Source organism: Acinonyx jubatus, chromosome C1, assembly GCF_027475565.1.
Source record: "Acinonyx jubatus isolate Ajub_Pintada_27869175 chromosome C1, VMU_Ajub_asm_v1.0, whole genome shotgun sequence".
Lineage (NCBI taxonomy): Eukaryota > Metazoa > Chordata > Mammalia > Carnivora > Felidae > Acinonyx > Acinonyx jubatus.
Window position 1 is genome coordinate 209981129 of NC_069381.1, and position 27819 is coordinate 210008947.

At 51.3% G+C, this 27819-nt stretch overlaps 1 protein-coding gene and 1 pseudogene across 1 annotated transcript; both read left to right on the forward strand.

The window, feature by feature from the left end:
* The first annotated feature begins 1987 nt into the window (after positions 1–1987).
* Positions 1988–6043, forward strand: B3GNT7 (UDP-GlcNAc:betaGal beta-1,3-N-acetylglucosaminyltransferase 7). The gene is made up of 2 exons (XM_027048030.2): positions 1988–2125; positions 4216–6043. Exons 1-2 carry the CDS (start codon positions 2115–2117, stop codon positions 5408–5410), a joined length of 1206 nt encoding a protein of 401 aa, XP_026903831.1. The 5' UTR covers positions 1988–2114; the 3' UTR covers positions 5411–6043.
* An 8131-nt stretch (positions 6044–14174) lies between these two features.
* On the forward strand, positions 14175–27819 carry LOC128311894 (protein SET-like; annotated as a pseudogene).

A 27819-nucleotide genomic window follows, 5' to 3' on the forward strand; every position in this document is an offset into this window, starting at 1 on the left:
CCAGGCACCTGAGGAAACCCCATAGCTTCTGGGTGAGAGGTCAGTGCTGACCCTGGATGGGATGTCCTTGGCCAGGCTTCCCTGGCCCTCCCTCCAGGCCACACTTGCAAGGTGAAGGGGCAGAACCCAGAAGCCTGGGCAGTGGAGTGCAGCGCCGGGTGACCTGTGGGACAGGTGGCCAGTGGGGCAGGGGCAGGCAGCCAAGCCAAGGAGGGGCTCCGGGCTGCAGGTCAGACCCTCCTCTGCTCCTTCCCTACTTGGGAGGGGCCATTAGAAACAGCACTGGCCCCAGGGTTCTTGACTGGAATTTTGCCTGGAAGGCCCTTCACATTCCCTGATTGGAACTTGCAACATGCCGGCAAATTCTATCAAATCTTGGGTTTTTCCTCCTCCTCCAAGGGCCTCTGGAGCCTTAAAGAAAGAGCTGGGGGCTCCTGGCTGGTTCTGTCAGTAGAGCATGTGATTCTGGATCTCAGGGTTGTGAGTTTGAGCCCCATGTTGAGTGTAGCGATTACTTAAAAATAAAATCTTAAAAAATAAATAAAGAGGCTCCTCACCCCAGGCTCAGGGTCCTAGGTTTAGGGCCCAGCTTGGCAGGCACGGCCTTATCAGAGTTCCTACCTTCCAGCCTCTATACTCAGGGACTTCCCGGCCTCCCTAGGGAACCCCTTGGCAGGAAAACAACTCCCTGCCACTGCTGTCCCCTGGAGAAGGGCTCAGGGGCCTGCTTCTCGGGCCAGCCAAGCCTTCTGGCTTTGTTTGCTATGAGACCTGACCCACTGGGTTTTCCCCCCTCTGGGCACCTGTATTTCCTCCTTTGTAACTGGGAATAAAATAGTACATGCCTCTAGGATTAAGTGATTCATGTGTGAGCCTAGAATCATGCTTGGCATATTGTAACTGCTTGATGAATGTTAGCTACTATTTATTGCACTGTCAAATGCCTCCATTTCAATTCTATGGGCATTTTCTGAGGTCCTGCTGTCAGCTCAGCCATGGGACCTCATCACAGAGAAAGACTAGAACAGACCGGTGTGCAACGGCCAAACCAGCAGAGGTTTTTACCTGCTAGACGATTCTGGAAGTCACCCGGATGGAAACACCCATCTCCCCAGACCCTGCTGAGCCAAGAATTCCCTTCTGTGTCTTCTGTCACTTGAGCCCACTCCCTAGGAATCGCTGGGTCTGGCACACACACAAGCAGATTAATAAAGGCTGGGGACAAAAAAGGGGTTTGAGTGAAATATTTGTTGATGGATGAAAAGAGAGATGGTTGGGGCCAGGCAAGTAGGCCTTCCCTTGGTAGTGAGGGGAGCCCTCTGAGGCAGGAGGGACCCCAGAGGGGGAGAGGGCCTCCACTTTGGGGCACAGAAAAAGGTTTCCGGAGCGGTGGCCCCTGACACGGCCCAGCCTAGCCTCCTGGGGCGTCTTATCTCACAGACATTGCCCCCCCCCCTGCAGCCCCTCTCCCTTGCAGACAAGCCCTAGGCGGCTGGCCCAGGGGCCCCAACAGCAGGGTGCAGGGAGGCCTGCCTGGGAAAGGGGAATGGGGAGAAGGCAGAGGGAATGGGGAGGGGGAAAAGGAAGCTTTGTCTTCCTCTGCCTCCCCTACCACGGAAAAAAAGTCCTAATAGGGCCAGAGGGAGCCGGTGGGGACCGCGGGGCGCCAGGAAGGTTGCAGGTGGGTGGTGTCCTGGTTCACAGTCTTCCAGAAGGGCCGACGACTCCATGGAAGCTCCGCGGGGGAAACCGAGTACCCGGGGACAGAGGTGACGGGAGCGATCCTCGTGGGCTCCGAGGTCCCCACTCCCGGTCGGGCCTCGGGTTCCGCCTCTAGGAAATGGGCCACGGGCGCTCGCCGCAGTGCGGAGGGCTGGTCCGGCGGCCGAGGGGCTGGAGGGCCGGGGGCGCCGAAGGGGTTAACGCACCTGGGCCGCCGCCGCCCCTCCCGGTCCCTCCTCCGGCCGCGGGGAAGTGGAAAGTCGCGGCGGGGGCGCGGCCCGGCCTTCGCTCCCGCCCGCCCCGTCCTCGTCCCCGCCCGCCGTCCCCGAGCCGCGGCGCCCAGAGCTGCGACCCGCGCGCCCCGCTCCGCCGCCGCCCCGGCCCGGGCCGCCATGTCTCTGTGGTGAGTGGGGGACCCGGCCGGGCCGTCGGGCGGGGGGCCGGGCCGAGGGGTGCGGGGACCCTGGGCTCCCTCCCGCGAGGTCCGGGATGCACGGGGGTGGGGGGGAGCCGGGCGGCTCTCGGGGATGGGAGGATGCCGCGCCGGGTGCCCCGGGGCTGGCCTCAGTTTCCCGGGACGGACGGGCTCGGCGGCGGTGGCGGCGGCGGCCGGGATGCCCGGGGGTGAGCGGCGCCCGCACCAGCCGGACGCGGGCGGGCTCCGCGGAGCCCGTGCGCGCTGCCCTCGCCGGCGGCCCCTCGGCTCTGCCCGGCCCGGGCCCCGCGGCACCCTGAGCCCACCTCGGGACCCCGGGCTTTGGGGACTCAAGGGCTCTGCGGCAGCCCGGTCGCGTCCCCCGTTCTGAGGGCCTCCTGCGTCCTGGGCGACCGCCGTCCTCTCCCCGCTTCCCCCCCCCCCCCCCCCCCGCCCCAGGGGCTTTCCTTCCTCCCGGGGAGCTCGGGCCTCCAGCCCCACTCCCCCTGTCCCCTTCTCTTTACTCCCCTGAGGGACTTTAGTCCTACAAATGGAGTGGGGCGGTGCAGGTGGATAGGCCTGGGCAGAGGGGCCTCGCCCGCATCCCCTTCCCCTGGGGTGACCCCCGCCGGACTTCCTCCAGTCCCGACCTCCCTGATTCAGGAGAAGGGGTGTTTCGCTGAAACGCTTGGGGCAAGAGACCCTGACCCAGAACATTCTGCTGTCGCCCGTGGGAGGGTCGAGTCTTGGGTCACACCCCCCACTCCAGCACCTGGGGTGACCCAGTCTTCCTCCCACCCCATAAACGGGAACCCTTGGGACTCCATGGGAAAACATCGCTCCAGGGGGCTCAGCATTTACCAGCCCTGGGTGCCTGAACCTTCAACTAGCCAGGCATGAGGGCCACCCCAACTTCTCCAGCGTCCCTGTAATGCCACATTGCAGTCTATTTCTTCCATTTGCCCCGCGGCTCCCCCTCTGGAGGTTGGGGCTGTCTCCCTCTTGGCCTGGCCCCGTGACGCCACGCTTCTGGACTGCCTGTGTCCCCAAAGCCCCCAGCCCCTGTGTCTCCACAAGAGAGACCAGGCCAGGAGGCCTAGCCACCTCCAGAGTGTGAGCTGAGGAGAGAGGGTCCTGGGGCCCCAGGGCTCAGGCCCCCTGCCTTGGGCCTGCCAGCACCTCTAGCAAAAAGCTCTAATTTCTGCTTCCGAAAGGGGTGTGGTAGGAGCTCTGTGGACAAAGAGGGTCCCTGGAGGTCTGAATGTGTTCCCTTCCCCGGGGAGGCAGAGCTGGGGAACGCCCTCTCTCCTAGCGGGAGAGTGGGGCCCAAGCTGAGCAGAGCCGGTAAGAGGGCAGGAGACCCCTGTCCCATTCTCGGGCCTCGCTCAGCCATGAGGGCAGCTATTGTGCGTTGGATCAGATGGATAGGGTGGAAGGGGAAGGGACAGGCTTCTTCAGGTCCCACGTTAGAGACTCTCCCTGGTGTCCCCCCAGAGGTTCCTGAGCTCCCAAGCTGTAGAGCGGGTGCTGTCTCTGCCCCCCAGGATGGTTCACCCCAATGGGTCATGAGGTTTGCACAGAGAAATGAAAGCAAACCGGGTGCCTTGCCGGGGTCGGGGAATAGGCAGAAGTCTCCACCAGAGGTCGTCCTTGTAGACGCACAGCATCCCCGGACTGCATACCCACTGTGTGCCAGGCACATTAGATAGCACTCCAATTCCTTGTTGTTATCCTCATGCCGGGGAAAAAGAAATGACAGTTTGGAGAGGTTAAGGGGACCCACTCAGAGTCACTAAGCTTATAAGTGGCAGAGCCAAGATTTAAACCCCTGCAGCCTGACTCCACAGTGCTTGTACTTAAACTTCGTGCAGCGAGGTTGCCCTGGTCCTGGAAGAGGGAAGTCAGGGTGGGGGAGAAGGCAGGACCCTCCTCTGACCACTTGGGCCGCAGGACCTGAGTCTGTGTCCAGGCTCCACACGCCCATCTGGGACTGCAGCTCCGAACAAGGCTGCTGGAGAGTCACAGGGGACTCACCCCTTCCTCTCTCCTCTGAACCACCCTCCATCCCCTCACCCCAGGAAGAAAACCGTCTACAAGAGTGTGTGCCTGTCCCTGGCCCTGCTGGTGGCCGTAACGGTATTCCAGCGCAGTCTGACTCCCAACCAGTTTCTGCAGGCACCCCCGCCCCCCACTCTAGAGCCACAAAAGGCTCAGAAGCCAAGCGGACACCTGGTGAACCCCAACAGTTTCTGGAAGAACCCGAAGGATGCGGTAGCCCCCACGCCCATGGCCTCACGAGGGCCCCAGACTTGGGACATCAACATCACTAACTGCTCGGTCAATGTCAACTTGACCCACCAGCCCTGGTTCCAGGGCCTGGAGCCACACTTCCGGCAGTTTCTGTCCTATCGCCACTGCCGATACTTCCCCATGCTGCTGAACCACCCGGAGAAGTGCCACGGTGACGTCTACCTGCTGGTGGTGGTCAAGTCGGTCATCACGCAGCACGACCGCCGCGAGGCCATCCGCCAGACCTGGGGCCGTGAGCAGGAGACGGTGGGCAGGGGCCGCGGCGCCGTGCGCACCCTCTTCCTGCTGGGAACGGCCTCCAAGCAGGAGGAGCGGGCCCACTACCAGCAGCTGCTGGCCTACGAAGACCGCCTCTACGGCGACATCCTGCAGTGGGACTTTCTCGACAGCTTCTTCAACCTGACCCTCAAGGAGATCCACTTCCTCAAGTGGTTTGACATCTACTGCCCCAAAGTTCACTTCATCTTCAAGGGCGACGACGATGTCTTCGTCAATCCCCCCAACCTGCTCGAATTTCTGGCGGACCGGCAGCCACAGGAAGACCTGTTTGTGGGCGACGTCCTGCAGCACGCCAGGCCGATCCGCAAGAAGGACAACAAATACTACATCCCGGGGGTTCTGTACAGCAAGGCCAGCTACCCGCCGTACGCGGGCGGAGGGGGCTTCCTCATGGCCGGCAGCCTGGCCCGGCGCCTGCATCACGCCTGCGACACCCTGGAGCTGTACCCCATCGACGACGTCTTCCTGGGCATGTGTCTGGAGGTGCTGGGCGTGCAGCCCACGGCCCACGAGGGCTTCAAGACTTTCGGCATCTCTCGGAACCGCAACAGCCGCATGAACAAGGAACCCTGCTTTTTCCGCTCCATGCTTGTGGTGCACAAGTTGCTGCCCGCCGAGCTGCTGGCTATGTGGGGGCTGGTGCACGGCAACCTCACCTGCTCCCGCAAGCTGCAGGTGCTCTGACCCCGGCCCGACCACCGGGCCGGGCGAGGGCAGGTGTTCCTGAGCCCCAGAAATCATGGGGCCGGAGCCGCAAAGCCAGGACGTGGTCTGTGGTCCCCTGCAGGGAGCTGGAGGGTTTGGGCCGTGTGCGCCCCTGGGTGTGATGGGGTGCAGTTAGCCGGAAGGAGGCCTCCCTGCGCAGACACTCCCCAGAAAGTGGAGCTGAGGCCCAGGACCGTTGGGAACTGCCCGGACCGCGGGAGGATCATCTTGGGAACCAGGCCACCGGCCGCTGGTCGCCCTCCTAACCTGGGTGCCCTGCTTGGCTCCCTGTGACCTGGTGGAGGCCCTGGCGGTCTCTGAAGGAAGCTGGTGCTCAGGTACCCGGGTTAGGCCTGACCCCGGATGGGTCTGTGGCGGCCCTCTCTTCTTCACAGAGAAGATTCTCGTTCTCCCATGAAATGCCTCAGTCTCCCCCCGCTGGGCCCAAGCAGCCCTTTCAGGAGAAGCTCAGCCCTGTGCAGGCTCACAGGCCCCCCTTCCCCCACAGTCCCTGCCCCTGGGTCTCCAGGAGACGGAACCTCAGAAGGCCCTCAGCGCCGCCCCTGCCCCCCAGACCCGCCTGGAGTTGCTGCTCAGTGTCTGCTCCCAGGTGGCCTGTGATGCTCCATCCGCCCCTGTCTGGACGCGCGGCTGGCCGCTCCGACTACCTCAGCGATCCTCAGAACCTCCGGGCGGGCCGCAGCCCCCCCACCCCCCGCCCCTGACACAGGGCCAGAGAGCAGTGCTCCAGCCCCCCGCGGTCACGGTGCTGCCCCACCGGCCCAGGGCCCTCGTGCGGTCCCACTGAGGCCTGGCTCCCCGGCCGGAAACCAGCTGGTTTGGCCCCGGAGATGGACGTTCCTCTATTACTGTGAAGTTTTATTTATGAAGAATCTGGAAGGAAAGAGTGCCAGGCCTCAGGAGATGGTGGTATTCTTCCCTCCCCTTCCCTCATTCCAGCAAGAGTCCACCTCCCTCGGCCACTCGCCTCCCCCCAGAGCACCTCCGTGCCCATCACAGCGCCCCCCACCCCTGCCCCCCGCCCAGAACCCTGCCCTCCCTGCACGCCTACTTCTCCAGGGCCTGAGCAGACCAGCGTGTGCCCCTGGGAGGGGATGGAGGGACCCCTGTGTTCCACCTCGCCCGGGGCCGGGGGTCCTTGTGGATGGGTGCAGAAGGATGCCACCTCATTTCTCAGGGTGGAGTCACCTGGGAAGCGACTGCGGGATCAACTCTGTTTTCTCAATAAAAGGAGGTGGTTGTTTTCTGGTGTGAAACTTCCTGTCACCATTTCCATCAGAGAGTGTCCGGGGCCCAGGTTGCCAGAGATTTCTGAAGACACGGCTTGTTCCTCCCTCTTGCTGGTGGGTACACAGGACCACTTGAAGGGCTTTAGAGGGATGTGGGTGCCGGGATTAAAGCAGAGACCACAGAGAGACGCCCCCTGGACGGGGCGCCGGAGGGGAGAAGCATGCCGGCTAATGGTGCATTCCCGTGGAGGCTGATGCGCCCGTGAGCGGGGTCGGGTGGGGGTGTGCACGAGCTCGCGGGCTCCCTGATGTCCCTTGGGTCAACCTGGAAGCATTGATACGGTTGACGAGAAGCACTGAAACAGTGGCTCCGTGGGGTCCGGGGTTGGTGGTACAGGGGACTGCAGGGTATGGGGAATCTTGGCCTAAGTTGCTTACCTCTAGGTTGGGGAGAGCAGCTGTCCCCAGAAGAGTCGCTGGGGCCCTAGTGAGCAAACCAGCCGCTCCCTGCCTGGGCCCAGCTCCAGGCATCACGGAGTAGGTCAGATGCCCCCGGCTGTCTACACTGGGCCTCTCCTCCAGGGAAGTGGAAGGAATGGCTGGGTCCTAACGTAACACAACATCTAGGAGTGCAGAAGGGGGCACGGGACTAAACGGCTGTCCCTCGCGGCCCCGGCTGCCTGGGTCCAAGCCCCCAGAGGGAAAAGGGACACGGCAGCTCTTCCTCCTCTGCCCAGATTTTCCCATGTCTCAGACGACCAGCTGCATAATTTGAAGGGCCCAGTGCAAAATGAAAATGCAGGGCCCCTGGTTTTAAAAGTTAAGAATTTCCAGTTTGCCACAACAGAGGGTTAAACCAAGCACACAGCCTGCTGAGCACAGGTCACACCCCCAAGTTGTCAGCCCCCTGTGTCCCTCATACCCTGTGAAGCCAGGGGCTCCAGAAAGCAGAGGGGGGCAGTAGGTCCTCTGTCTAACCCGAGCTCAGTCCACAGAGGACAGGGGCATCAGGGAGGGACACCCAGGAGACTGGGAGATGGAAGGTGGAAGCGACGAGCCCTGGGCGGGGTTCCAGGGACAGCACTGTGTTCGGCTAGGACCTGAAGAATGAAGTTTAGAGCTAGAGGAGGCCGTTGTACCTGAAGCAGAAAAGAGCTCCTCTCCGGGGGTGCTAGGGTGGGGTGTGAGAAGGGACAGGAGGGGCGCCTGGCTGGCTCAGTCAGTTTAAGTGACCAGACTCTTGGTTTTGGCTCAGGTCATGATCTCACAGTTCGTGGGTTCGAGCCCCAAGTCAGGCTTCGCCCTGACAGCGCAGAACCTGCTTGGGATTCTTTCTCTCCTTATCTTTCTGCCCCTCCCCCACTCACACTTTGTCTCAAAATAAATAAACTTTAAAAAACAAAGAAAAGAAAAACGGACAGGAGCCTGCGAGGGAGGTAGGGCCTAGTCTCAGGCCTGCATTGCAGGAAGATGTTCAGACTTGATCTTGAGAGCAAAGGGACAAGGTGCAGGGGCCCTGGGTGTGCACCCCCTTCCTGTGGGCCCCGTGGACCTGAGGCTTTAAGTGGAGACTGTACTTCCCAGCATGGGAATTTGCTCAGCCGTGGGCCCCCAGGGCGGCCTTGCTGCTGACCCCATTTCAGACTTCAGGGGCCCAGGCCTGAGCTGGCAGAACTGGCAAAGGAGTGGGGCTTCTGTGCTGCATGGCAGGAGGAAGGGAGGAAGGTCAGGTTGCCCACCGAAGGGGGCCACTATGTCAGGACCCCGCCCGACACAGGATGGGGAGCAGCCTTCAGCCCTGGGGGTGACAGTGCCTCTGCGTCCTGAAGGAGGGGTGGCATTCCTGCGCAAGAAGGGGAAGGAGGTCAGTCCTGGCTGGGAACATGCAGGGCATCAGGGACAGCGGCCAGTGGCCTGGCGGACAGGGCTGGAGATGGGAGAGACGGGGGGGTGGCAGTGTCCTGGTGAGAAAGGCGCATCTGCTGGGGGTGAGGTTGTTTTCCGCAGGCATGGAGGTTCCGCAGGCACCTTCCAGAGCCGGGAACAAACAAGATCGGTGGAACCCTCGAAACATGTCCATGACCCCGGTCCCGTTTGGGGCATGGAGAGGCAGCCAGTCCCAGGTCCCAAGAACATCAGGCTGACACGGCCCCAAGGCCTCCCCACCACTGTCCCTGGCTCCTCTGTCCCCTCAGCAGGAACAGGACTCCAGGAAAGAAGGAGTTGGTGACTGGGGACATTGCTGAGACCATGCCCACCCTACGCCGGCTGCCCAGAAGCATGGCTCCAGCCCAGAGGGCACCCCAGCTGACCAGCCCTCAGCCAGCTCTTGGCCTGGCTCTGCCCCTTCCACTCAGCCGGCCCTGGTTTCCTCGGTCTGCCTGGGAGTGTGACCTTGGTCTGATGCTGATCACTTGGGGAAACAGGCACAAAGGCCACTCGGGGAAGCTTTGCAGGTAACAGTGACGACAACTGCCATTTTATGGGGCTTAGTCAACATGCCTGGCATTTCACAGGTATAATGGGTATGACCTTAACTCAGGGTACAAATACGGATACACTTCAGCGTTTCTCGTTGAGGGATGGAGTGCCAGCTCCTCCTGTGCCCCCACTGGCAGAAAACTGAAGCAGAGGAGGACATTCCAAAATCGCCCCTTTGGCGTAAGAATTATCTGGAGCTGGATATTCTTCAGAAACAGCAACACAGGAGCAGCTCTGAAGAATGAGTGGATGTTACTCTTTTGTAAGGGGACGTTTCATCTTGTGAAAGAAATCGGCACTTCGGTCTCCCTCTCTGTACCAGGGAGAGGAAGATGGATGGAAAGGGCTAGCATTACCAGTGCAGAGGGCGGGGGCTTAAATCTGCCTGACAACCTGCCCCTTGTTTGCTGTGCTTTTCCGGGCAACTTCTCACAACTCACCACGCCCCCTCCCCCTCCACCCCCACACACCACCTGTCCCGACATCTTTCTCTAATCTTGGGCTGAAGATGGTATTTAGAGTGGCGGCTTCAGCCATTTCGTAGAGTTTCAACTCAGTTTTCCTAGGTTATCTCCCATGCATACAGGAGGCACCCATGGTGCTCAACTTCTGTTTATCTGTCTTTTATTACCGGAAGTCTAAGAAAAATTATTTTGGGGGGCGCCTGGGTGGCTCAGTTGGTTAGGCCTCTGGCTTCGGCTCAGGTCATGATCCCACAGTTTGTGAGTTCGAGCCCCATGTGGGGCTCTGTGCTGACAGCTCAGAGCCTGGAGCCTGCTTCAGATTCTGTGTCTCCCTCTCTCTCTGCCCCTCCCCTACTCGTGCTCGCTCTCTCTCTCTCAAAAATAAATAAATAAACATTAAAAATTTAAAAAAAAAAGAAAAATTATTTTTTCTCCCTCTCGGAGCCCACTTACTCCCAAATTGTACAGAACTCCAAAGTCTTCCTCAGTGGAAAGTCCAAAGACTTTGGAAAGTCTGTTGCCTGCCCCTCCACACGGTCGGTCGTGCTGTGGGGTGCAGCCTGCCCCGGGGCACAAGCTGTAGCAAGGCCCATGCTTCACACAAAGTGATTCTCCTCTCTTTTTTTAAAAAATTTTTATGTACTTTTGAGAGAGACAGACAGAGTACAAGCAGGGGGAGGGGCAGAGAGAGAGGGAAACACAGATTCTGAGGCAGGCTCCAGGCTCTTGAGCTGTCAGCACAGAGCCCGATGCGGGGGCTCGAACTCACAAACCACGAGATCATGACCTGAGCCAAAGTCGGACGCTTAATCGACTGAGCCACCCAGGCACCCCAAAGTGATCCTTCTCTTAATCACCCTCACTAGTGCAGCCCTCCTTCCCCAAAGAGCAGTAGCAAGTTAGGGGTACTGAGTCCTGTGGCTCTCAGTCCCTTACACAATCTGCTCTCAGGCTCTCTGTCCCTGGCAAGCAAATTTCCAGGCCTCTCCTGACAATAGATTTTAGTCCTCAACCTGATCCTGGAGCAGGCTGACAGGGGGATGGGTCTCAAATTCTTTCCTCCCCAAAGGCCCTGGGCTTGAATACAACCTGCTTCCTTCCCTCCCATGCTGTCAGCTTCAAGGCCGCTTGAAAAGGGGTCCCCACGGCCACTCAGCCATGTTTACAGAACTATAGGAGATCCCTGAAAGAACCCCAGCCTTAACAAAGAAAACCTGTTCCCACAAGACTTATGCTGTCCACTTAGACTGAGAAGGAGCGGGGAGGGAAGCTTCTGGAGCCCCATTACACACTACAGTCAAGTGAAGAAACCACTCCCAGGAGAAGGGGCCCAGAGCTACTGTGTGACAGGACACAACTTGAATTTAGGTCTGTGCCCCTAAAGCCCTCAATCTGCTGTCTCCCAAGACCTTCATTCAACCCTTCCTTTTTCCCTTAGTGGTAACTTCCAGGTGTATTTGTGGATTTTTGTCCCAAAGCCCAGAGAGTAGAAAAATGTTATAGCCAATGACTAGTTTGAAATCTGATATTTTGATGTGTGGAGGAGGCCAGGAGTATTAGCACTATAAGAAAAAAAAAAATCCAGATAGTTACTTAAAATACTGTGAAGAAAATCTTGTTTCAAAAATACATTATGCTTGGGGCACCTGGGTGGTTCAGTCGGGTAAGCCTTCAACTCTTGATTTTTGACTCAGGTCATGATCTCACGGGGCGTGGGTTCGAGCCCTGAGTCCGTGCGCTGTAAGTGCGGAGCCTGCTGGGGATTCTCTCTCTCACTCTCCATCTGCCCTTCCCCTGCTCTCACCCTCCCTCTCTCTCTTTCTCAAGATAAATAAATCAACTTAAAAATATATATATGCTTTAAAGCACAACCCCAAGCTATCTCCTTCTAGCCCAGTTCATTGTCCTTGAGCTATCTTGCACCCTTTTAAAAATTGCAGGTACTGATGGCTATGGAAACACTTGTCCGGAAGAGCTTCCATTGACTTCTATCCCCCCTGTGGAAAAACCAGTTTTGCCTCCATTTGCAGTTCAATTCTGTGACTCCATATAAATTTGTGCTTGTCAATGTCTCCTGTGTGCCGGCTGTTAGCATCTGATTGTTCTCATGTGAATAAAATAAAACTTTACCCCCGGGGGGTCATTTTTATATCTGTACGAATTATAAATTTATCTTTTTTCAGAAAATTCTCTTAAGTTTTTATATTAAAACGAACACAAACTCGGGGCGCCTGGGTGGCTCAGGTCACCATCTCTTGGTTCATGAGTTGGAGGCGGTGGCCAGCCCTGTGCTGACAGTTCAGAGCCTGGAGCCTGCTTCAGATTCTGTGACTCCCTCCCTCTCTCTCTCCCTCTGCCCCTCTCCCGCTCACTGTCTCTCAAAAACAAACACTGAAAAACGATTTTGTTAATAAAAAAAATAAAACGACACATATTGTGGAGCGGAATGCAATTTTTGCATGCACTTCTAGTACAAAATTTACATCTTGGAACAAATTTTACACCACCCAGGTGAACCCAGGCACACAGCTCAATCCTTTTCGACAGGACTCAAGCCCCCAGGCTTGTCTGAAAAGCTCCCCAGGGAGCTTTGAAAAATGCTGGCGTCCAGGCCCCAACCCAAGCGGTTCCTTGCGAACCTCGAGAGTGGACGAGAGTCTAGGTGTTTTAAACAGCTGCCCAGGTCACTCGGACAAGCACCCCAGGGGCAACTAGTGGCCGGACGAGCATTTACTGACCCTGCAGTGCAGCAGGTGACCTGTTAGGAATTTATTTTAATCCGGTGCGGCCGAATCTACCAGGAATGCCCAGAATTCTTGCCCCCGCCCCTAGGCTGGGCAGCCGTCCCCCCCCCCCCACCTCCCCCCGCCCCGGGGCTTGTAATCGCGGTGCAGAAAAGCGGTGCTGGAGGGCGCGGGCGTCCCAGGGCGGTCAGGCCATTCGGCGACCCAGAGGCCATCCCAGAACCGCCCCGGGCTTTAGTGGGGACAATCGCGCTTTGCCATCGGGCTGCGGGCGGAGAGGAGGGCGGTGAATGGTAGTGGAAGCCGCAGAATCCCGGGGGTCCGGGCAGAGGACGGAGAGCGCGGCGCTCCGCTCCCCCAGAGAGGCGTATCCGGGCGGGACGCACCTGCCGGCCCGCGGCTCCGCGGTGGGGACGGCGCTCTTACCCCCGGAGCCGGCTCGGCAGCGTAGGACCGGGCGCGGGGCCCCGCGAGGACCGAGGGCGCGGTGCGGCGGGAGGACAGCGGAGTCCTCGGCTCCCGGGCAATCCCAGGAGAGGGCGGGGAGCGCCCCCAACTGCCCACGTAAGGTATCGTGACCAAGGGACGGGAGGGACGATTTGCGCCGGTTTTGTGAAATCTGTAATTTGCGTTATTTGTACCCCAAATCCCCGGCGTTACCTGAGGGCATGTGTGCCCCACAAACGCTGGAAAGCCCCACACTAAACTGTGTAACAGTTGTTTCGAGGTTTCATCCTTTTCCTTTGGCTTCTCTGTGTGAGGCTTTCTAGCACGTAGCACTGAGTTGAGAGGTAAAGTTTAGGAGGTAGAAACGTGCCAACATCCGGACGGACATGGTGGCTTTGGAGGGAGTGAGATGGCTGTGAGGTCTTCTGGGCCACCTTAGGGTCGCTATTTCAGGGGAAGGAGGACTTATTTTACCCACCAAGGAGATGAATTGCAGCCCCATACAGTTGACAGAAATCACAGGCCAGGGCGCCTGGCTGGCTCCGTGGTAGCAGGCGACTCTTGACCTCTGGGTTGTGAGTTTCAGCCCCACGTTGGGCATAGAGCCTACTTTAAAAAATAAAATAGGGGCTCCTGGGTGGCTCAGTGGGTTAAGCATCTGACTTCAGCTCAGGTCATGATCTCTCAGTTCGTGAGTTCCAGCCACACGTCCGGCTCTGTGCTGACAGCTCAGAGCCTGGGGACCGCTTCGGATTCTGTGTCTCCTCTCTCTCTGTTCCTCCCCTGCTCACTCTCTGTCTCTCTCTCAAAAATAAATAAACATTAAAAAAAATTTTAATAAAAAAATAAGATGAAAAGGGGCGCCTGGGTGGCTCAGTAGGTTGAGCATCTATCTGGCTCAGATGGTCTCTGGGATGGAGACCCGAGTAGGGCTCCGCTTTGAGCATGGAGCTTGCTTGGAATCCTCTCTCTCTCTCTCTCTCTCTCTCGATCAGCCCCTCTAGCCAACTTGCCCTCTCTCTCCAGCCTGCCGGGAGAAAGCACCAGCCACTAGCCCGCCCACCCTGCCAGGCCTTCTGACGTCAGAATGAAGGCCTTAGATATCAGGGAATAGTTTGCTATCACTGTAATTGTTTAGTGTCTGAGCTCTCAGACACATGATGCAATGCTCTAATTTTTATATAAAGCTAACATTGGATATAGCCAACATTGGTTAGGATATGTTTGGTTGCAAGTGACATAAAACTCAGCTCAAGACCAAGGGCCACCTGCAGCATGATTGGTCTGAGTCCACTAATCATCCAGGAGAGACACATAGGTCAGTGGTCCCACCTGCTGAAGCAGGCTGCCCTAAGCGATGGAGATCCGTGCTCAGGCAGCTGGGGCGCAGAAGCTGAAAATTACCCACCACGCTGAAGGCATGCACGTGGTCTGGAAGGCTTTGAGGCAGGTCCAGAAGGAGCGGAGCATCCCCCAGAGCTGCCTGCAGTTAGCTAAAACCAGCTGCCAGTGGAAAGGCAGGACTCACATCAGCCCAGCTCATCCAGATGCCATCAAACGTTTCTTGCTAGATTTGTTTTATGTGATCTACAGCTGTGCTGTTTGGCACTTTAAAAAACAGAAAGTTCCCGGGGTGCCTGGGTGGCTTAATCAGTTAAGCATCCAACTTCAGCTCAGGTCATGATCTCACAGTTTGTGAGTTCGAGCCCCGCATTGGGCTCTGTGCTGACAGCTCGGAGCCTGGAGCCTGCTTCAGGATCTGCGTCTCCCTCTCTCTCTGCCCCTCCCCTGCTCAAGCTCTGTCTCTGTCTCTCAAAAATGAATAAATGTTAAAAAAAATTGTTTTAATAAACAAACATTTTTTAAAAAGTTTTTTAAATAGAAAGTTCCTTGGGGCGCTTGGGTGGCTCAGTCAGTTAAGTGTCTGATTCTTGCTTTCGGCTCAGGTCATGATCCCACAGTTTGTGAGTTCGAGCCCTGCATTAGGTGGCTCAGTTGGTGTCCGCTTCAGCTCAGGTCATGACCTCGTGGTTCATGAGTTTGAGCCCTGCATCGGGCTCTGTGTTGACAGATCAGAGCCTGGAGCTGTTTCGGATTCTGTGTCTCCCTCTCTCTCTGACCCTCCCCTGCTCATGCTGTCTCTCTCTTAAAAATAAAATTCAAAACACATTAAATTATAAAAAAAAAAAAATCCATGGCAAACTCTGTGCCACACACAGCTTATACTTCCTTTTGCACACGAAACGTTTACGACATGTGTGTATTAAGAAGAAAGAAAACATCAAGTATCCTCCAAAGCAGAAATCTGACAGGCCAAACACTATGTCCAGGATACAATAAACCAGAGATTAGTCACAAAAGTAAAGCAAACAACAATCCTAGCCTCCTTCTTAAGTAACTGTCGAGTCAAAGAGAAAATAGAAACTATAATGGTTGATTGTTTTGAATTAGGAATACCACATAATTATGAGATAATGCCAATTTACGTCATTATGACTTCAAAGGTGTTCTATGTCAGGCCTGAGCCCTAAAGTCGTGACTATTTGAACATTGTAAAATTTACCAACTTTAAATGCATTCATTTTTTGTAAGAAAAATTACTATAAATAACTGACCTAATATTTCAACTCAAAATTTCAGGGAAAGAACTTTAAAACGAAGCCAGGAAAAAGAAATAAGAAATAATAAAGAGGAAAGTTAACTTTAATAAATGTGAAAGCAGTCGAATTGATAAAGAAATTCAAAAGTCGATTTTTTTTAAGATTTTATTTTTTTAATATCTTAAAAAAATTTTTTTTGTTTGTTTCCATTTGAGAGAGAAAGAGAGAGACAGTGCACGAGCAGGGGAGGGGCAGACAGAGAGACTGAGACAGAATCTGAAGCAGGCTCCAGGCTCTGAGCTGTCAGCACAGAGCCCGACGTGGGGCTCGAACTCATGAGCCATGAGATGATGACAGCCAAAGTCGGACGCTCAACTGACTGAGCCAGTCAGGTACTCCTTAAGATTTTATTTTTATGTAATCTCTACACTCAACATGGAGCTTGAACCCACAGTTCTGAGATCAAGTCTCATGCTCCACCGACTGAGCCAGCCAGGCACCCCCAAAAGTAGATTCTTAAACAAAAAATTAAGCACTTCAATAGTTACAGTTTCTGCCAAATTGAATAAAAGGAGAGAAAAGACAAATGCAATTAGCAAGTTGATGTAATTAACACAGTTTATAATGTAAAATTATAAGAATGACAATTCCCACATGAACATGTGAATAGGTTTTTAAATCTTATTGGAAAGTATGGTTCAAATTAATACAAGAAACAGACTCACAAAGAAAAGAAAATCCTTATGTTCCCCTAAGTGAGGAAGAACCTCAAAGTATTATCAGGGGATCATCTTCCCAGGGGCGCCTTTGTGGCTCAGTTGGTGGAGCAGCCAACTCTTGATTTTGGCTCAGGTCATGATCTCATCGTGTGTGGGATCAAGCCCTGTGTCGAGCTCTCTCTCTCTCTCTCTCTCTCTCAAGATAAATAAGCTTAAAAAAAAAATCACCTTCCCAGAGTCCCTGTAGATCATTTGGTCAGTAAGTTCTTTCAGATTCCAAAGAAACAACTCACTCCAGCCTATGTAAGCCATTGCTGATGTGGAAAAGGATAAACTGTCCAACCCCTTGTATGAAGTCAGTACAACCCGGATGCGAAACCCAGCAGAGCGAGCCCAGCTGCACGATGCCAGACTCCTGACACATCCAGAACCCCCTTCCATTTCCTGGTCTTGAGCTCCCGGGTTCTTGCCCTCCCATTTGTCCCTAAATCCTTTTGATCAATAGTCCCCCTTTTCCAGGGCAGACCCAGCCTTCACTTTAATCCCCCCAAGGGGCTTGCATGCTGGATCATTCTCACCAAAGCTGGGTTTTGCTCGCTGCCTTCCTCATCACACTTAGTGACTTAGACCCGGTTAACCTACTCACCCAACACCCTGTGCCCACACTGCCGCTGAATGACTCTGACCCTCTAGCAACCCATGGGCATTGCTGACCAGCTGCAGAGCAGAAGGCCCCCTTGGGGGCCTTTTGCATGCCAAGGCTGCCTCTGTTAGGTCTCTGCTAGAGACAGCAGACTAGACAGTGACCATCCTCCCCTCCTGGACATTGCCGATGCCCTCCCCACCCCCCACCTCTGTATCCACCCCACAGCTGTCTCACCAGCACCTCTGCATCTGCACCTCCCTGAGACACATCTCCCCTTCTCATGCCTTGTTCTCTTACAAGGGATGTGGGTCCCACAGTAAAATGGCTCAAGTCCCTGGGGGAAACATGGTTCTTTCAGTTTTGCCACAAAGCTTTCCCCTATTCTGGCTGCAGTCACTGGTAACTGACAGAAACCCAACTCCAAACTTGGTCAAGAAAAAAAGAACTTTTAAGTGGATGTAACAAATCTCTAGGGCTTCGGGTATGGCTGGATCCAGGTGCCTAAATGATTGCTTTTCATCTGTTAGCTCTTTTTTTCTCTGAGTTGACTTGATTCTCTAGCAGGCAGCTTCAGACTTAGGTGGTCTTTACAGATCACACTCCCAAAAGAAAAAAAAAGTAAGCAGAGTTAGAAGAAAAAAAAAAAAGGAGATACAGCTTTTGTGATACCAGAGAAGTCATTTCAGACCTCCAGCTACTTATGCCCTACTGTGATTTATGCCCTACTTGCCCATGCCCATTGCCCTACTTGCCCATGCACACTTCTTGCAGAACTTTCTAGGAGGTGTCAGAACGGGGGAAAAAATGCAAAGACCTCGATAGTTAAGGATTTAAAGGGAATGCAAAGATGAATAGTCTCTACCAGGCCAGGAAATAGTCTAACCATAACAGAGACAATAAATCGGTGGTCAAACTCCCAGTGCTGTTTCAAAGGTAAGCAAGGCCCTGCATTCCTTACCCAGGATAAGGAGACCGCATCCAGTTTATTCCAGCTCTAGGCTCTTGGAGCATCCCATGACCCTTCTCCTTGTCCAATTATCTCTGCCTCTTTATAATTTAAAACCTCTACCCAAGAAGGAGCACAAACCTCATTAACATAACATACAATGTGTAGGAATGTTTCCTTAAGACACAGGCATGACCTTATGCCCGTCTCTACGTACGATGACAAAGATCTCCTTTCTGAATGTTCATCCTAAGCCTAAAGAAAAGAAACCCACTCACCCCTGCTCAGGGAGTCACATGGCTTTGGAATTTATTCCCCCCTCATCTCCTTATTCGCTGCAAATAAATTTTCCTTTCTGTGTAACAGCTCCGCCCAATGTAATCTCTATCTGTACCTCACCAAGGAGCAAACTCGCATTCATTCAGTTCTGAAATGAGTATCTTTCCGATATTTCTGGCAAAAACTCAAGGAGAGATTCTCATTAGGCCGGCGTGTATCATATATCCAAGCCGGACCAGTGTTTATGGCGAGGAGAACGGAGTCCACTAACCAGGATATCACTGAGGCCCGGGACAGGGTTAGGCCCATCCAATCCACATGGCCCAAGCAGGATTACAATAAAAGGGGGCTGTCAAGGAAGGATGGATTCCCCAAGGAAGGGGTTAAGAGGAAACAAAAATGACAAACTCAGTCTGCAGCACCCCAGGCTGGGACAGATTACAGTTGACCCTCACACTCTGCTCAGGATCTGATGCTTCACACCCTTGGCCCCCAGATGAGCCTGGACCCTCCACCAAACCCTTTTCTCAAGAGATTGTTTTCCTCTTGGGCACTTTTTTTTTTTAAAGTAATCTCTGTGCCCAAGGTGGGGCTTGAACTCATGATCCCGAGATCAACAGTCACGTGCTCCACAGACTGAGCCAGCCAGGTGTCCCTCTCTTGGGCATCACTGATCCTTCTTACAATCTGGCTTCCATTCTCTGCCCACCAAAGCCCATCAGGATTGTTCATTTGTGACTGACCTCCAATTTAAACAGGTTCATGGATCTCCCCATGGGGCTTTCAGGTCTATGCAAATCTGGAATTGCAGCTTGGACATCAGATTCTGAGTGAAGGAAAGAGGAACCCAGAGCAGAAAGAACAGGAATTTCCATTCTCTTTGCACAAGAAGGGGGCCTGCTTTCCAGAACTGAACCTGGGTAGTGAGCTATTGGTACCTAACAAATTATACCAAACTTTAACAACCCAAAACAACAAAAAACATCTCTGGAACTTGGGAGCAAATTAAGTGGATTCACCAAACACAAAAGTTCTAAATGAAAGATTATACAATACAGTTTAGTAGCATATTAAAAGTTCAACAGGGCAAAGGATCTGAATAGATATTTCTCAAAGAAGATAAACAGCCAATAAGCACATGAAAAGATATTTAACATCACTAGTCATTAGGGAAGCAAATCAAACCCACAATGAGGTATCACTTAGGTATCTCATTAGGATGGCTCTTATCCATGAGGATGGCTAATAAAAAAAGAAAGGGGGGTGGGCCTGGCTGGCTCAGTTGGTAGAACATGTGACTCTTGATCTCAGGGTCATGAGTTCAAGCCCCGCATTGGTCACGGAGTCCATTTGTGGGGAAAAAAAGGGAGGGGGAGGGAATAACAAGTGTCGGCAAGGATACGGAGCACTTGGAACCCTCGTGCATTGATTGGTGGGAATGTAAAACGATGTAGCCACTACGGAAAACAGTTTGGTGGTTCCTCAGAAACCACTTGATGCAACAATTTTAATTCTAGGTATATACCCAAAAGAACTGAAAGCAGGGACTCGAACAGATACTTGTACATCGGTGCTCATGCAGTATTATTCACAATAACCAAAAGGTGGAAGCAGGCCCCAAAGTCCATCAGTAGATGAATTGATAAAGAAAACGTGGTCTATCCATACAGTGGAATAACTGAATGAAATTGCCACAACGTGGTACATACACGCTGCAACACGGATGAAAACATCATGCTAAGTGAAATAGAACAGACACAAAAAGACAAATACCGTATGATTCCACTTACATGAGGTACCTAGAGTAGCCAAATTCATAGAGACAGAGAGTGGAGTCAAGGTTACCAAGGGAAGTGAGGAGAGGAGGGAGGGAGTGTTTAAAGGGCAAAGAATTTATGTTGGGGATGATGAAAAAGTTCTGAAGTTGGATGCTGGTGATGGTTGCACAGCTCTGTAAGTGTATTTTACGCCACTGAACTGTACGCTTTAAAAAGATTAAAATGACAAATTTTGTGTAATGTATATTTTACCACAATAGTAGATAGATGACAGATAATTTAAAAAAATATTTTTTTTATGTTTATTTATTTTTGAGGGACAGAGACAGAGCGTGAGCCGGGGAGGGGCAGAGAGAGAAGGAGACACAGAATTCCAAGCAGGCTCCAGGCTCTGAACTGTCAGCACAGAGCCCAGTGCTGGGTCCCTTCCTGGAGGCTGGCCACAGGTTGTACACCTGCCGCCCCAGAGACAGGCCAATGAGAGGGTACAAAAGCCCTACCCCTGCCTCCATCCGGAACAATCTGAGGGATAGTCCCAGCTCCAGAGCTCCCATGGGAACTGAGACCTCCATTTCAGCTGCATCCCAGCCCAGCTGTTCCTGTCCCCCATCTCCCTCTCTCCCCCCTCCTCCCCCCTCTCCCCTCCTCCTCCCACCCCTCCTCCCCCCACCCCCAGGCGCTGAGCCTGAGAGCCCTGCCCAGTAAACCTCCTTTTGCAAATTTCCCTCTCAGAGTCTGGGTCCCGCAGACCTGCCCAGTGACACCACCTATACTTGCTCCAAAAAACTGAACCTCAATCTGATCTATTGTCTAGAAATACGAGGGGGCAGAGAACATGGTAAACACCACCCACAGGGACGTAATCAGCAAAACCAAGAGGAGGCCCATTCTGCAGGGCAAATTACTTGATGTCATCGATGAACAAACAGCAAGAAAAATGAAAAGAGGGAAGGAAAATTCACAGACTGAAAGAGACTCCAGGGGCTCCTGGGTGGCTCAGTCAGTTGAGCGTCTGATTCTTGATTTCAGCTCAGATCATGGTCTCACAGTTCATGGGATCGAGCCCCAAGATGGGCTCTGAGCTGACAACACAGAGTCTGCTTGGGATTCTCTCTCTGCCCCTCCTCCGTTCTCTCTCTCTCAAAACAAATAAATAAACTCGAAAAGAAAGAAAGAAAGAAAGAAAGAAACTCCAAAGCCATGTGTGCCTCCTTTGAATGCAGGTTTGATAAGGGAAGTGAAAAAAAAATAAAAAATGATGAGCTAATCAAGGAAATCTGAACACTGAATATTTGATGACAGCAAGGAATTAATGCTTAACTTGTAAGATGTGATAATGGAATTATTGTTTTATTAAAAGAATCATTAACCTTTAAAGATACATATTGAAATATCTTAAACAAATTAATATAATGTTGGAAATATGTGGACAAAATATTGGGAAAATTGGAAATACGGATGAAATTATATAATATTGAAAATATATTTCAAAAATTTCTGAGGGTTGTGGGAAGGATGAGGGACAAATGAAACAAATTTGGACAAAGCTGGGGGCCGTCGGGTAGCAGGTTCTTTTTTCTGGTCTTTCTACTTTAATATGTGCTTGACAATGTCTCTAATAAATTTATTTTTATTTTTTGAATTTCTTGAGAGAGATCATGCAGGTAAGCAAGCAGGGGAGAGGCAGGAGAGAGAGAGAGAGATTGAGAGAGAGAATCTCAAGCAGACTCCATGCCTGGCTTATGGCCCAACTCAGGGCTGGATCTCATGACGGTGAGATCATGACCCGAGCAAAATCAAGATTCGCACACTTAACCGACTGAACCACCCAGGCGCCCCAAAAGTTTTTTTAAAACATCAATTTGAACATAAAAGTTGGCATCCTATGTAATGGTAAAACACTTGGGTGGTTCTCAGCATGATCAAACGTATTCCCTCGAGGCCACAATCATGAGCTAACTAGGTCTGGAAGTCACAAAGCAAAAAGACGTGAAACAAGAAAACGGACACAAAAAATTGGACTAGTGAAAAGGAAGTTATGTGATTTGCAGATGACACAGTTGACTACTACAGAAAAACCAAATCAAGTGAAATACGTCACACTTATGACAGTGTAGCAAAGAGACTAAATGCGAGAAGAATAGACATGTGGGGTTTTTTTGTTCTTTTTAAATGTTTATTTATTTTTGAGAGAGCACAAGCAGGGAGGGACAAAGGGAGAGGGAGACACAGAATCCGAAGCAGACTCCAGGCTCTCAGGTGTCAGCACAGAGCCCAACGTGGGGCTCGAACCCACCAACTTCAAGACCATGACCTGAGTGGAAACCAAGAGTCAGACACTTAACCACTGAGCCACCAGGTGCCCTAAGACATGTTTTCTTATATGTTAATAACATTCAATTAGATTACATAATGGTGGGAAAGACTCTATCAAAATAACCAGGAAAAAAAATTACTAGGGGGCGCCTGGGTGGCTCAGTTGGTTAAGTGTCTATTGATTTCGGCTCAGATCATGATCTCGTGGTTTGAGTTCGAGCCCTGAGTTGAGCTCTGTGCTGACAGTGCAGAACCTGCCTGGGATTTTCTCTCTCTCCCTCTCTCTTTGCCCCTCCCCCGCTATCTCACACACTCTCTCAAAAGAAATAAACTTAAAAAAATGTTTGTTAATAAAATAAGAGGAGAAACATGCAATTCTTCTTTAAAAAATTATTAGGATAAAAAAAAACATTATTTGGAGTAGCCTTAATAATAAATGTAAGAGATGTGTGAAGAAAGGTAAATTTTTTTCTTAGTGATATAAGTCACCTGTTCCAGGATGGAAAACTGACGGTTGTAAGAATGTCGGTCTTTCCAAATTAATGTTAGTGTTTTAATACAATTCTAACCAAAATGTGGGGAGTCTTTTATGCTGTTATTGAAATATACGGACATACAATAATTTCACGTATTGAAAGTGGATAACGTAATAAGTCTGACATGCATACTCATGTCAAACTGTGACCACAGTCAAGAGAGCAGGCCACCCATCACTTGTGCCCCTAGGCACTCTCTCCCTTCTTTCCTTCTTTGCCTCCCCCTCTCCCTTCCCTGGTCTTCAGGCAACCACTGATCTGCTTCCTACCATCATGGATCAGTTTGCATTTTCTGGAATTTTATAGATGTGCAGTCATCTATATAGCACCTACTCTTTTTCATCGAACTGCTTTTACCTAGCATAATTATTTACAAATCCACCCACCCTGTTGTGTGTATCAATACCTCCTTTTCAGTCTTGTGTTTTTTTTTTTTTTTTTCTAAGTAAGCGCTACATTGAATGTGGGGCTTGAACTCACAACCAAGATATCAAGAGTCGTATGCTGTATGGACTGAGCCAGCCAGGCGCCCCTCAACAGCTCCTTTTCATTGTTGAGTGGTATTTCATTGTATGGATATACTAAATTTTATATCTTTTTTATTTTTTATTAATCTTTGAGAGAGAGAGAAAGAGGACAAGTGGGGAGGGGTAGAGAGAGAGGGAGACACAGAATCTGAAGCAGGCTCCAGGCTCTGAGCTGTCAGCACAGAGCCCAACCCGGGACCTGAACCCACGAATCATGAGATCATGACTGGAGCCAAAGTCGGATGCTTTAACCGACTGAGCCACCCAGGCGCCCCATGGATATACTAAATTGTAATCAGTAGTTGAACTTGCAAATATTAAATCTAAGAATAATGAAGGTCAGCTGTATGTACTGAAATGTATTACAAGGAACCGCCTTTCACGACTGTGGGGGCTGACAGAGGGGCTGGCAAGCCCAGAATCCACAAGGGCAACCCGTCAGGAAGGGCTGGCTAGAACTCCATGCCCACAAGAGTTGAACTACACAGGCAGAATTTCTTCTTTCGGGAATCTTCCACCCTGCTCTTTAAAGCCTTTCAACTGTTTGAATTAGGCCCCCTTAGATTATGTAGGATAATCTCTCTTAACATCAATTGCCTATAAACTTTCATCACCTCACAAAACACCTTCCTGGCAACACCTAGGCTAGTTCTGACTCCAGAACTGGGGGCTGTGGCCTAGCCAGGTTGAGACATCAAAAGACCATCACAGTCACTGGACGAAACCACGCTGTAGCTGCAATACTGAAGACAGAGGAGTATGATAAAAGCTACGTATTATCCCGCTTCACGTTTAATAATGAACATGACAGAACACAAGAGCCAGTGTTTTTGTGCTGGAAAAATCTCGCGAATGAATGGGAGAATAAAACCGGCGACACTGAAAGGGCATGGCACGTCTGGCCCTCCAAAAAAATGCATTTAAAGATGCAGGGGGTTTTGTTTAAGGAGAGCTCAATTCGGGAAAAGTTGGAACACTCCCGACACTGGATGGACTATCTCACAATAAGCTTTTACTGCCGCGGGCTCTGAAACTGCTCAGCCAAAGACAAATCTCCCACACTGTTGGAGAGACGTGTGGAAGGCAAGGGCATGCGCGAGGAAATTAACGAGCTACTTTTTGGGTTGGATCAGAGGACAACAGTGGAAGCAGTTCCTTGTCGAACGGTGTGATATGTTCTAGAATAGATGACCTTTCTTTTACCAGTGAAAGCAGGTCGTTGAGGAAACAGCCTGGCTTTCCCCTCCAGCAGGCAAATGGACGAAACCGCAGACCCCTCTCAACGGGAGGGGGTGGGGGGTGGCATCTCCTTGCTTTTGGTCACGAGGGACGCGCTGCCACTTTCTTAATTTGTGAGTCGCCCCGTGCAAACTACAAAGGCTGTCGACGTTTTGGAAGCGCTAAACACGTTTTTTGCCAAATCGGTTGCGCCTGGAAAGAAACGCTTCATTCTCTGGCCAGATGGACCTCCCGCAAAGCTTATTTTGCAAACTCGAGTGATAAAGAGAGCTCTGCACGTCGTCATCCCTCGATGCTTTTTACGCAGACCGGCACAGGCAGTAGAGACTTGCCCAATATCTCTGCGAGATGTCTTGTCAACATTCATCAAAGTCATCAACTCTGTCGGAAGCAGGTCCCTCCATCACTGCATTTGAAAAAGTTTACGAGGAAATGGGAAAACAGTTTATAGAGGGCTTCTCACTGGCTTTTAAAGGACAAGTTCTTTTTTATTTTTTAATGTTTTTAAATATTTATTTTTGAGAGAGAGAGAGAGAGACAGAGTGAGCAGGGGAGGGGCAGAGAGAGAGAGAACAGAATCCCAAGCAGGCTTCAGGCTCTGAGCTGTCGGCACAGAGCTCGATGTAGGGCTCAAACCCATGAACTATGAGATCAGGACCTGAGCTGAAGTCGGGGGCTTAACCGACTGAGCCACCCAGGCACCCCAGAATGTTACTATTCTTTGAGAAAACCCTGTCTTCACCTAGTAAAGCAAGCCCTGGACGCTTAGATATATATCTATGCAAATCAAGATTTTCTGGACTTATACCAGAAAAAAAGAAAGCTGTTACAAACATTTTCATACAATTTTTGTGTGTGTGGACACGTTTTAATTTCTCCTGAGTAAATACTTAGAAACAGAACTGGAGTCATAGCATAGGTATATGTTTAACTTTACAGTATTATAAACTGTCGGTGTAGCTGTATGTTGAATTTTATAATAAACGGCCACTTTCCAAAATGGCTGTACCATTTGACATTTTACTGGCAATGAGTAAGAGATTTGGCTCTATAGCCTTGACAACGTTTGCCCTGTCAGTTTTAACTTTAGCCATGCTGGGGGGTAGACAGTGGTATCTCTTCGTGGTTTTGATTTGTATTTCTCTGACGGCTAATGATGTTGAGCACTTTTTCATGTGCTTTTTTTTTTTTGCAAATTCAGATGTCTTCTTTTATAAAGTGTCTGCTTAAGACTAGTCTTTTTACTGGGTTATCTTTTTCTTGAGGACTTGTCATCCTTTATAGTTTATGGGTACAAATCCTTTATCGGGAATTCATTTGTGAATATTTTCTCCCAACTTATGGTTGTCTTTTCATTTTCTTAACAGTGTCTCCCAAGGAGGGGCACCTGGCTGACTCAGTCAGTGGAGCGTATGACTCTTGATCTCTGGGTTGTGAGTTAGAATCCCACAATGGGTGTAGAGATTGCTTTAAAAAATAAAATCTTAAAAATAAATAAAACACAAAACAAACAAAAAGTGTCTTCCGATGAGCAGACATTTTAATTTTGATGAAGTCCCATTTCACATTTTTCCCCATTTATAGTTAATGCCTTTTGTATCCTAAGAAATCTTTCCCTACCCTAAGCCATAAAGATATTCTCCTTTGTTTTCTTCTAGAAGTTTTATAGTTCTATGTTTTGTATTCAGGTCTGTGATCCACCGTGCATTAATTTTTATATATAGGGTGCAGTAAAAGTTGAGGTTCATTTTTTTTAAATATAAATAACCTAGTTTTCTAAACACTATTTGTTGAGAAGACTGTCTTTTCCCCCATTGAATGCCATAATGCCATTTTAAAAAACCAATCAAATCAATATATGAGGAATTACTTCCAGAATACCTTCTCTATTTCATTGATATATTTATCCTCACAACAATAAGGCACTGCCTTGGTTTCTGCAGCTTTCTAATAAATCTTGAAATCATTTAGTGTGAGTCCTCCAGCTTTCTTTTTTTTTTTATTTCTTTTTTCTTTTATTTTTGAAGGCCATTTTAGCTATTCTAGTCCTTTGCATTTCCATATAAGTTTTTAAGTCATCTTGTCAACGTCCACTAAAAAGGTTGCCGAGACTATGATGATTGGATTGAAACTATAAATAAATTTGGAGAGGATGACGTCTTAACAATATTGTGTCTTCTCATCCACAAACGGGGTATATCTCTCCAGTTCCCTAGTTATTTCAGTTCTCGCAATGTCTTCTCATCTTTTGCTGCATTTATTTTGGCGGTGAGGAAGATGCTTGGGAGGAGGCTCCCGCAGGGACAGCAGCCGCGCGTGCGGCGAGGGAGGGAGCGGCGAGTAGCGGCCGCCAGGGCGGCGCCCGAGAGCGGGGTGGTGCGGGGACTGGAGAGCCGAGTGGGCCCCCCTCTGCCTGCCCTTCTCTTCCGGTCCGCATGCGAGACCCCGAGCAGCACCTTGGGACAAAATCCATGAAAGGGCGCCCGACACTAACCACAAGGGGGCGCACGAGCCCTCAGAAAAAGAACAGCAAGAAGCAACTGAACATATGGATGAAGTACAAAATGCAATGGTCAGACTTAATGGCCAAGCCAGTAAGGAGACTTTGCAAAGACAACAGAAACATAACAAACCCCACCAACCATTTTTTCAGGAGGGGTCGGAGCTGGTGGCCCAAATTCCACATCTGGGGGGAACGACATTTGTCAGCCATCCTCAAGTATCTGCACCGCTTGGGGAGGGGGATGAAGATGTGAACATTGTTCGCCAAGAGTGGAAGCGACAGAACTTCAAGGTATTAAATCAGGTGACAGAATAGATTTTTATCTTGGTGAAAAACCTCACTTCGAAAACAAAGTGCTTTCCAAAGAAGTTCATCGGAGTGTTGATCCACCCCCAGGGCTCACGGAAGTCAAGTGGAAATCTGGAAAGGATTTGGCAAAACGTTCAAGCCAGACTCAGAATCAAGCCAGCAGGAGGAGAGAGCGTGGGAGCCAGAGGGTGTCCTCCTCTGGTTTACTGACCAGTCCGCGCGGGTGCGGGTGAGTGGGGCGGGGCGATCAGAGATGACAGGTGGCAAATCCATGGCAGCACTCCTTGGCTCCGGACATGGATGATGAAGAAGAGGAAGGAGAAGATGATGATGGAGGAGGAGGAATGGAAGATATTGACAAAGTGAGGATGAAGATGATGTTGAGCGGGAGGAAGGAGAAGGACGAAGAGGGAGAAGCCGACTCATGGAACAGGGATGGATTCCAGCCTTCCTTCCTAAATCGTCTCCAGTTCCTGGGAGCAAGTTGCAGCCCTTTTTTTTCCCCCCTCTCCTCTTGTGCTCTGTCGCCCTGTTTTTTGAGGTCCCGTTTCTCTCTTTTACACCAGCAAAGGCTCTCAACTATCTGGGGAGGAAAAAACCTTGA